This window comes from Moschus berezovskii, chromosome 8 (genome assembly GCF_049115385.1).
Source record: "Moschus berezovskii isolate FMDL1 chromosome 8, NW_MosBer_1.0, whole genome shotgun sequence".
NCBI classification, from domain to species: domain Eukaryota; kingdom Metazoa; phylum Chordata; class Mammalia; order Artiodactyla; family Moschidae; genus Moschus; species Moschus berezovskii.
The window spans coordinates 102,902,655-102,913,856 of record NC_142467.1 but is presented as its reverse complement, the minus strand read 5'-3'; the positions used below and the strand labels follow the sequence as shown (position 1 = coordinate 102,913,856).

Genomic DNA, 11,202 nt, shown 5'->3' with positions numbered 1-11,202 from the left:
ACATGTACACATAAGGCTGAGTTCCTTTGTTGTTCACCTGAAACAACCACAACGTTGTTAACTGACTATGCTGCTGCTGCTGCTGCTAAGTCACGTCAGTCATGTCCGACTCTGTGCGACCCCATAGACAGCAGCCCACCAGGCTCCCTCGTCCCTGGGATTCTCCAGGCAAGAACACTGGAGTGGGGTGCCATTGCCTTCTCCAATGCATGAAAGTGACGAGTGAAAATGAAGTCGCTCAGTCGTGTCTGACTCTTAGCAACCCCATGGACTGTAGCCCAGCAGGCTCCTCCATCCATGGGATTTTCCAGGCAAGAGTACTGGAGTGGAGTGCCATTGCCTTCTCCGTAACTGACTATACCCCAATATAAAATAAAACGTTTAAACTTTGCAAAAAAAAAAACAAAACACTATTTAAGTTTCAGGTGTAGTCACACAGTGAGTCACAATTTTTAAAGGTTACAGTTCATTTACTGTTAGCATAGAATATTGGCTATATTCCTTGTGCCCTGCAGTGTATCTTTGTGGCTTAGCTTACGCATGGTAGTTTGTACCTCTTAAGCCCTTGCCCCTGTCTTGCCCCTCTCCCTTCCCTCTTCCCACTGTTGGCCACTGGTTTGTTCCCTGTGTCTTAGAGTCTGGCCTTCCCTGGTGATCCAGTGGTTAAGACTCTGCACTTTCAGTGGAGAGGGCATGGGTTCAATCCATGGTTAGGGAAGTTCTATGTGCTGAGCAGTGCAGTCAAAAAAAGAAGAAAAAAAATTCTATATCTGTGAATCTGTTTCTTTTTGGTTATACTCACTAGTTTGCTTTATTTTTTAGATTTCACTTATAAGAGATACGTATACCTATGGCTGATTCATGTCGATGTTTGACAGAAAACAACAGAATTCTATAAAGCAATTATCCTTCAATTAAAAAAATAAATTTTTTTTTTTAAAAAAGAGAGATACATAGAAAACAAAGTCACTCTCTTGTGAATTATTTAAGAGAACACATTCTCTCTGGACTAAAATGTTGAGGACCATCCAATGAACTTGACCCTGAAGTCAAGTTTTGATTCTGAAAAGCCATATATTCCCATGGAGTTTGCCTGAACAGCCAGTCAATCCCCTTCTCACACTGTCTCTTGTTGTATTCCTGGAACCTTCTCCAGAATGCACCTTCAACAATAAGAGCAGAAGTTGTGGCAAAGTCATTGGCCTGGTTTTGTTGGTAGTCAGGTGTGACCCATAACCTTGATCATAATTCAAAGTTAAGATGTTTGACATTCACACGGTCTTGAAAAAATGTGCCATCATGCCCTTGATAGACAAAGAAATTCCATCTCAAATGTTGAAGAAGTGCTTGTGGGAAAAGACAATGGAGATCAGATCCTGGAGAAAGAGCTCTGTGACTAAGGTGCATGGGGAGGGTTAAGCATCTCTTACATCCAAGATGTTCCCAAGGGAACAAAACTAGCAGAAGCCCCTTTCTGGTTTGGCTTCCTCACTAGTGGGAACCAAATTGCTCAGAGAGCAGAGTAGCAATGGAACAATTAACGTAATGAGCACTTGGGAGGATTCAACCTCGGAAGCCACAGGAACAGTAAATACGCCCCTTTCTCCTCTCACTACAGCTCCACAGTCCCAGGAAGGAGGAAGTTCAGGGGTGCCCTTTCAGAGAACGGATGCCTGATGTCACCTCCCTGCACTTCACTGGAGCTGAGTTGAGGATCCCTCACCGAGGAATGAAAGGATCCAGGGAACTAGAGGCTCACTGAGGACACTAGAGTGTGTGCTGTGGGAAACAGGTATGGAGGCAGGCAGAATTCTCCAAGTATTAACTTGGGTGGCACAAATGAGGATAAGGTGGCACAATGGTAAGTCTACACAGTTCAAGTCCCGAGTCTCTCAAAATCTCTCTTCCACTCGGGTTCCTTCCTCTCTCTTCTGAGACCATTTTTTAGAATCTCTCACCTTCCTAACAGAAACTGACCTTGTTTCACCCCCCAGCATCTCTCCAGGTTTCTTATGCAACCATCTTAGTTGTTTTTTAGGAGTCAAGTGCTTCTTTCTCCATCAGATTCTCCTGTTTCCTTTTATCTATCATATCTTACTGATTTATTCACTCACTGAAACAAGAAGCATTCTCTGGGGTTCTTCCTAGTTAGCACGTACTTACGTGCATGTGTGCTTCCGTTCCGTTCCGTCGCTCAGTCGTGTCCGACTCTTTGCGACCCCGTGGACTGTAGCCTACCGGGCTTCTCCGTCAATGGGATTCTCCAGGTAAGAATACTGGAGTGGGTTACCGTTTCCTTCTCCAGGGGATCTTCCCGACCCAGTGATCGAACCCGGGTCTCCCTCATTGGAGGCAGACGCTTTAACCTCTGAGCCACCAGGGAAGCCCACTTAGTCTGCCTATGCATGTTAATGCCTTTGTTTTTCAGGGACTAGAACACAAAGGTTACAAGCACAGACTCTGGAGCCAGACTGCCTTAAACCTGGATCCTGGTGAGAGTTCTCTGGTAGTCTAATGATTAGGATTTGGTGTTTTCTCTGCTGTGACCTGGGTTCAATCCCTGATCTGGGAACTGAGGTCCCACAAGGCACGCAGTGCAGCCAAAAAACAAGACAAAACAGAAAACTAAACGCACACACACAAATACAAACAAAAAAAAAAATCAAAAAACTAGATCCAGGCTTCATGACTTGCTGTGTGGACCTAACATCTTACATCTTGACAGTTTACTGCCACATAGTGAAAACGAAGGGGAGTAACAATACCTTTGTCCCAAGGTTGTTGTGAGGATTAAATGAGCTAATACATGGTAAGTGTCGAGAACAATGCCTGGCACTCAGGGTGTGTCTGGGCATTTCTATCACTATTAATGTCTGACACATCCCTAACACTAAGCATAAATAGAGGTGATCTGTGAGCTGGATAGAGAGCTCAAGGATTTGCGGTGCTTTCTGGCACAGTATTTGAAAAACTTTCCATTAGCCATAAGGAGGACAAAATGCAGGTCTCTGACTTTTCTAGAAAAAACAGAATGCTGCCAGGCAGAGGAGATGAGCTGCCCACAGCAGCCTGCAGCTGGCCGGCCCCAACCATTCCCTGCTGCTTCCAGTGCCAACTGTTACTTTTTTCTGACCCAGTAACTTCACTCACTTGTTTTTGCAGCTGAAGTCTGTGCCCACTGGACCCTATGACCCTGATACACAGTGATGAACAGACAGACATGGTCCCTGCCCTCACAGGGCTCTCGGATACCATCCCAGGACAGACTGAACTGGATCTCCCTTGTGCTTACTTGGGTCCAACTCTTTGCCACCACGTGGACTGTAAACCACCAGGCTCCTCTGTCCATAGAATTTTCCAGGCAAGACTACTGGAGCAGGTTGTCTTTTCTTACTACAGGAGATCTTCCCAACCGCCAGGGATTGAACCCAGGTCTCTTGCATCTGCTGCATTGGCAGGCAGACTCTTTACCACTGCACCTTACAAGCCCATTCAAACAGCTTTGTGATTCAAACAGCTTACTGACTGTTTCTCTGTCTCAGTTTCCCCATCTGTGAAATGAGGATAATAATAGTGTCCATTTTGTAAGGTTAATATGAAAATTAAATTAAAGGAGATAATGCACGAGAAGTTTTTTAATTACTTCCATCACCCTGTGAGCATCTATACATGTTAATCATTATTATTGTATTACTGCTCACATATAGTCATTTGTTAAATCAAAACAATGATCATGATAAAATGAGCTAAGGCATATAAAACTTAGCACAAATGCTTGACACGTGGATGTCCTCAAGTAATTTGACTTATTTAGTAAATGTATCACTTTCATTTATTGTGTATTTGCAACTTTCCAGCCCCTATTCTAAGAGGCTTACATTTTTGTTAATATGTGAAATGATTGTGATCTATTTTCTGAGAGACTTAACTGCATATATGTAAAATGCTTGGCTTTTTTTTTTCTTTTGCACCCACTTTTTATGTTAATTTTAATTTTTGAATAGTTTTAGAGAAATTTTAATGAAAAGTTCCAAAGATAGTACAGAGAACTCCCATAGTGATGAAAACGTTTTGAAACTAGATAGAAGCAATGGTTGCAAAACATTTGAATGCCACTGAATGTTACTTTAAGGTGACTATTGGTTTTTACCTTTTTTTTTTTTTGGTATCAGTTGCCTTCAGTTCAGTTCAATTCAGTTCAGTCGCTCAGTCATGTCCAACTCTTTGTGACCCCATGAATCACAGCACGGAAGGCATCCCTATCCATCACCAACTCCCGGAGTTCACTCAAACTCATGTCTATCCAGTCGGTGATACCATCCAGCCATCTCATTCTCTTTCATCCCCTTTTCCTCCTGCCCTCAATCCCTCCCAGCATCAGTCTTTTCCAATGAGTCAACTCTTCGCCTCAGTTGCCTTACTAAAATCATTTTCAGTCCAAAGAGGTTTCCTCCTCCAATAAAAAATACATTTAAAAAGAAGTTTTCCATTGCAATTTTTTTTAATCTTCAGCCAATCTATCATCTTCAAACAATAATTGCTTTTTTGATACTTAACATCTTTTGTATCTTTTTCTCTTTGTATTGCATTGGCTAGAACTTCCTTGGAATTGATAATAGTGATGATAAACTTTCTTTTCTTCTTTAATATTTAAAGGGGAATTATTCTATTGTTTCTGCTTTGAGGTCCCACAAAGACATTTTTGGAAGTAAATCTTGTTGTTTGCTTAATTCCTCCTTAATTATTGATCTGTTATCCTCCATTCTGAATCAACTTTGGACACATATCTTCCCAGAAAGAAATTAATTTCTTAGAGATTTTCTGATTTTTAGCATCGTTTTAATTAATATTTTCTTGCAAAGTTGAGCATCTCCTTGAATCTATGTTTACTTTTCTCATTCCTAATTTTAAGCATTTCTGTTCTCTTTCTTTTTATTCCATTCATCAAACTAATTTTGCCCATATGTTTGTTTTTGCCAAAGAATTAGCTCAGTTCTAGAAATTTTCTGCTTTTTAATTCATTAACTATGCTTCTATCTTAATTTTCTGCTTTACTTAGGTTTGTCATGTGTAACTTCCATTAACAACATCTTCCAAATCTTCACGCGTTTATTTCTTGAGGATTTTTGAAATATATAATAGAAGAAAATGAATGTATAAATCAAGATTCATTTTATCACTCCAAGGTGATTCTCATCCACATTTTGGTATTTCTTGTAGATAATTTTCCTTGGATAAGTGCAAGGAAACATAAAAGATCTGTATGCGGATTTAAGTTCTCCAGTCCAGAAAAACAGATCAATTATCATCTCAAAGAAGTATATGAAGTGCTATTTCTCTTTCCACTTGATGAAGTTTTGTATTCTGAGTCTTTATTTTTCCCAATGGTTTCTTAATTACCTCAGTGAAAAGTGTATCTTATTTTACTTTAACACTCATGGATTAATGCTATTAAAAAAATTCTCAAACCTTTATTAACCTTTTTACACTTCTTATAAATATTTAATATCTTATGCCTTTTTCCAAGCTAATGCATTAATGTTTCTCTGATTTATAATTAAGGCTTTATAGGTTAAAGATACTAATTTTTATTAGTCAAATGCATTATCTTTTGCATTCCAACTTTCTGCATGGCACAATGTCTCATTAATAATTTTTCAATTTATGGTCCAATTATTGACGTTTTCTCCCCTTATTTCTATCAAAGACTTTTTATTCAGAGAGAACATCTACTTTTTATTACATATATTCATATATAAATTGTATTATCTATGTATTTTATTTATTTTCTTCTGATAGTCTATATGGTCCCTTGCTCCACACGTAACATTTGAAATTCATTAGGAAATATGGATACAAGATTTAACATTATTTTTTCTAAATTATTAATCAATTGTGAAATACTTATTGATAACTCTAAAAGGCCCTCTAAGAGATCGAAGAATAAAAATGAAAGTTCAGATGATAAAAATACATATAGATATATCCTAAATTATGATAAATATATTAAATAAAAACTCTAGAATCATTTCCCTGAAAGAAAAGAAGAATAGTAAGAATTCCAACTCAACATAAATTTGAACAGTGTTGTGGAGTTTCATAGCAATTAGACCTAAAAACAAACAGACGTTGTAAAATAATATTATTTGGAGAAAGTATATAAATAATAAAGAAAATCTTGAAATTAATAAGGAAATCTAGAAAATGCCCATAACAGCTTATAAATACAAAAAACAAAATCTAAATCTTTCCTAATATAAAGGCAATGTCAGAGATACAATGGCAAGGACTAAATGTCATTATTAATGACATTAAACCTAAAACACATTAAAATACCATGTAGAAATCCTGCTGCTCGCAACACTTTGGATGAATCTGGAGGACATTATAACAAATGAAATAAGCCATACAGAAAAGAACAAATACTGTATGATGCATGATTCCACTCACATGAGGCATCTAGAATAATCATTTCATAGAAGCAGGAAATAGAATATTGATTCTCAGTGGCTAGAAGGCAAGAGAAACAGGAAATGCTTACTCAGTGTATAAAGTTTTCGTTATGCAAAATGAATAAACTCTGGAGATCTGGCATATAACGTGCTGGTGGTGGTGGTTTACTTCCTAGGTCGTGTCCAATTCTTGCAACCCCATGGACTAGCCTGCCAGGTTCCTCTGCCCATAGAATTTTCTAGGCAGAAATACTGTAGTGGATTGCCATTTCCTTCTCCAGGGATACAACATAGTAAATAAAGGTGATAATATGGTATCGCATTCTTTAAAATACGATAGAAGGATAGATTGTAAGTATTCATACTGCACAAAAGAATACAAGGACATTTTTGAAGGTATGTTTTTATGGGTTTCCCAGGTGGCTCAGTGATAATCAACCTGCCAATGCAGGAGACACAAAATGCGGCTTGGATCGCTAGGTCTGGAAGATCACCTGGAGAAGGAAATGGTAACCCACTCCAGTATTCCTGCCTGGAGAATCCCATGGACAGAGGAGCCTAGCAGGCTACAGTCCATGGGGTCGCAAAGAGTCAAACACGTGACTGAGTGTACACGCAGGTCAGATGAGCCTAAAAATGTGAATTTCTAATATTTCTAGGAGGTGCTGATGTTGCTGGTCAGAGACAATCACAATTTGAAAAGTGCTGAACTCAAAGACAATTTTTGTAGGTATCAACAGTAACCACAGTTTGTCATCAAATGAAGTCAATCCTTAGCCAAAATGAATGACTTCATCATCTCCCTGGGTTTGATATTTCTGTCTTTCTGGGGAATGTTTATTTGGGGTAAATTTTGTATTGCTTTTTTCCTCCTTGTTGGCTAGCCCAGCAGATTCATGGAAAGAGGAAACCAAACAAGAGTCAGAAACTTTCTCCTCCTGGGATTCACAGAGGACCCAGACCTTCAGCCTCTCCTCTTTGGTCTATTTCTGTCCATGTACCTGGTCACGTTCACCGGGAATCTGGCCATCATCCTGGCCGTCATCTCAGACTCCCACCTCCACACCCCCATGTACTTCTTCCTCTCCAACCTGTCCTTTGCTGACATCTGCTTCACCTCCACCACCATCCCAAAGATGCTGTGGAACATCCAGAAACAGAGTCAAGTTATCACCTATGCAGGCTGCCTCAGCCAAGTATTTTTTTTCATTGTGTTTGGATGCCTGGACAATTTAATCCTGAGTGTGATGGCCTATGACCGCTTCGTGGCCATCTGTCACCCCCTGCACTACATGGTCACCATGAACCCCCGCCTCTGTGGGCTGCTGGCTCTTGGGTCCTGGTGCCTCAGTGTCACAGGCTCCCTGCCTGAGACATTGACTATCTTGAGGCTGTCCTTCTGCAGAAGCTTGAAGATCCCACACTTTTTCTGTGATCTTCCTGAAGTCCTGAAACTCACCTGTTCTGACACCCTCATCAGTAACACAGTGGTGTATTTTGTGACTATTATCCTATGTGTTTTTCCTCTCTCTGGGATCCTCTTTTCTTACTATCAGATTTTCTCCTCCATCCTGAGAATTTCATCAGTCAAGAGCAAATACAAGGCTTTTACCACCTGTGGGTCTCACTTCTCAGTGGTTTCCTTGTTCTATGGCACAGGCCTAGGGGTCTACCTCAGTTCTGCAGTCACTTCATCCTCTAGGACAAGTCTGGTGGCCTCAGTGATGTACACCATGGTCACCCCCATGCTGAACCCCTTCATCTACAGTCTGAGGAACAGGGACATGAAGGGGGCCCTTGTGCGGCTCATTAGCAGGGCACCATCTCTCATTCACAGGGTCTTCAGAGGACTCTAAGTAACTGGGCACATAATACTGATGACCAGACATCCTGGCTTCCTTCGCTTAATGTTTTTATCTTTCCTAATACTCATGTTTTAAAGAAAAACTTTCCTTGGGTCTTCACAGCCTTCTCTATTTTCCTTTATGCTATATCTTTGGTTCCCTTTTTCAATTTGTAACCCTATGAATTTTAACTTCATATGAATTGAACCTGATATTTTCTGTTACACTTGATGTAACACTTGATGATTTAAATTTCTTAAAAAATAAACTGAATCTCATGTTTTTAATATATATCCTCAAAGTGTTGGGATGTATACCTATTATGGAAATACAGTCACATCAAACTTAATTATATTTATTTCATTCCTGATACATGAATTGTGGAGCTGAACAGTTCAAAGATAGCCGTCAAGTACTCAGGATCCTTATGCTTTTCTGTTCTATCTCTAGCTTGAACGTGGGGCTTCTACCCTCATGGTCACAAAATGGCTTCTGCCCTTCGAGCAATTGCAACTGCATCCCAGGAATGTGGAATGGAGAAGTATAATATAGAAGATAGCCCTTCATCACTGACCACTTTAGTGTATTCTCTCTTTCTTCAAACTTTCATATCTGCATCCATTACCTAAGAAATTTCCCTAGTCTGCTCTGCCCATGTTTAGAGAATTAATGTCCCAGGAATCACTCCTTAACCAAAGACCAACAGGAATTGGTGTATAAATCACTTGCCCATTGATTGAAATAAGTCTGAAGCATACATATTTTACTGGCTCCCATCTTTCCCCAGCAGAAGTCCCAATTGATAATTGGCTTGATAAACACACCTTTCATGTGATAAACACATATTGGAGAAGGAAATGGCAACCCACTCCAGTGTCCTTGCCTGGAGAATCCCAGGGAAGGGGGAGCCTGGTGGGCTTCCGTCTATGGGGTCACACAGAGTCGGACACGACTGAAGTGACTTAGAAGTAGCAGCATGGTTGTTTGCTCTTGCCTGACTCATGGTTCTATTTCCTGGGACCACTAAAATCTTTGTCTTAACTAGACTGAGCTACATTTCCTGAACCACATAGTAACTTTATTGGCGGCAGCACAAAAGATATGCCTACTTGAAACCTGTGAATGTGACCTTTTGGGGAAAAGCATCTTTGTCAATTTAATTAAGGGTCTTAAAATGAGATAATTATGGATTGCTTGGGTGTGCCCTAAATCCAGTGATAGTTGTCCTTAGAAGACACAGGAGAGGGACTTCCCTGCTGGTCCAGTGGTTAAGAATCCACCTTGCAATGCAAGGGACTTGGGTTTGATCCCTGGCTGGATAACTAAGATTCCACAAGTCTTGGATCAATGAAGGCCTGAGCCACAACTACTGAGCCTGTGTGCCACAGCTAGAGATACCCCATGCCACAAGAAAGATCCCACAAGCCACAACTAAGACCTGACACAGCTAAATAAATAAAAATAAACTTAAAAAATGTTTTATCCAAAATAAAAAGATACAGGAGAGGAGATGACACAAACAAGAGGAAGTCCTATGACATAAGGCAGAAATTGGAGTGACATGACCAAAAGGCAAGGAGCTCTTGGAGCCACCAGAAGCTGATAGAGGCAAGAAAGGGTTCTCTCCTAAAGGAGGGGTCTGCAAGCCCCAGACCACGGACCAGCACCAGCCCATGGCCTGGTAGGAACTGAGCCACCCAGTGGGAGGTAAGCCGCAGGCCAGAAGGTGAAGCTTCGTCTGTATTTACAGCTGCTCCCCACTGTTTGCGTTGCTGCCAGAGTTTTGCTTCCTGCTCAACAAACTCAATAAAAATAATGTGCTTGAAACATCCTGAAATCCCAGGTCTAGAAAAAATTGTCTTCCACTAAACCAGTCCCTTGTGCCAAAAAGGTTGAGGTGTGTGCATGCTAAGTTGATTCAGTCATGTCCAACCCTCTTTGCAACCCTATGGACCATAGCTCGCCAGGCTCCTCTGTCCATGGGACTCTCCAGGCAAGAATACTGGAGTGGGTGGCCATGCCCTCCTCCAAGGCATCTTCCAACCCAAGAATTGAATCAGAGTCTCCTTCATGGCAGGCAGATTGTTTGCCGCTGAGCCACAGGGGAAGCCTTATAAGGCACCCGCATTGTGGTAATCTGTAACAGCAGTCATAGGGAACTAACACAGATTGTAAGGAAGATTCTTAGTGTACTTGGAGGGTTACAGAAATCAGTTGCCATTTGTGGACACACATACACACACATATACACAAACATACACTGCTGAAGGCCTGCTGATTTGCTCACTAGCATGAAGCTGCAGGGCTTTCTGGGGGGTGCTAGTGGTAAAGAACCTGCTTGCCAATGCAGGAGACAGAAAAGACATAGGTTTTATCCCTGGGTCAGGAAGATTCCCCCAGAGGGAGGAACGGTAACCAACTCCAGTGTTCTTACCTGGGAAAGCTCATGGACTGAGGAGCCCAGCAGGCTACAGTCCATGGGGTCACAAAGAATCAGACATGACTGAAGCGACCTAGCACATACTCACATGAAGCTGCAGATGGGCCTACAACTGTTCTACATTCCCAGAGAACCTCTTTGGTTTTCTCTGCCTCTTGGGCCAAGTGTGTCCATTTATCTCCATGACAAAGGGCTCTGGGTTCTGCAGGATCCCTCATCACTGAGGTCAGAAGCAACACAGGTGAACACAGGCTTTATTCCATTCCCATAAGTTTCCATCTCTTGCTTGTAGCTTCCAGCCTGCCTTTGATGACCCCCCAGTCCATCTCGTCTCAGGATAAACCCAGAAAGCAGGTCACATATTTTACAATAGATAACTTCAGAGGTCAGAGATATATTTGTCTCATTCTGGCTGGCATGAAGGACCAAAAGAATGAAAATATTATCTAATCCAATCCACAATTCC

The 11,202-nt window shown here is 41.1% G+C and overlaps 1 protein-coding gene across 1 annotated transcript; it reads left to right on the top strand.

The window, feature by feature from the left end:
- The first annotated feature begins 7,348 nt into the window (after positions 1–7,348).
- LOC129558119 (olfactory receptor 7C2-like) lies at positions 7,349–8,308 on the top strand. The gene has a single exon (XM_088839323.1). The coding sequence runs from the start codon at positions 7,349–7,351 to the stop codon at positions 8,306–8,308; it is 960 nt and encodes a 319-aa protein (XP_088695449.1).
- Positions 8,309–11,202: the final 2,894 nt, after the last annotated feature.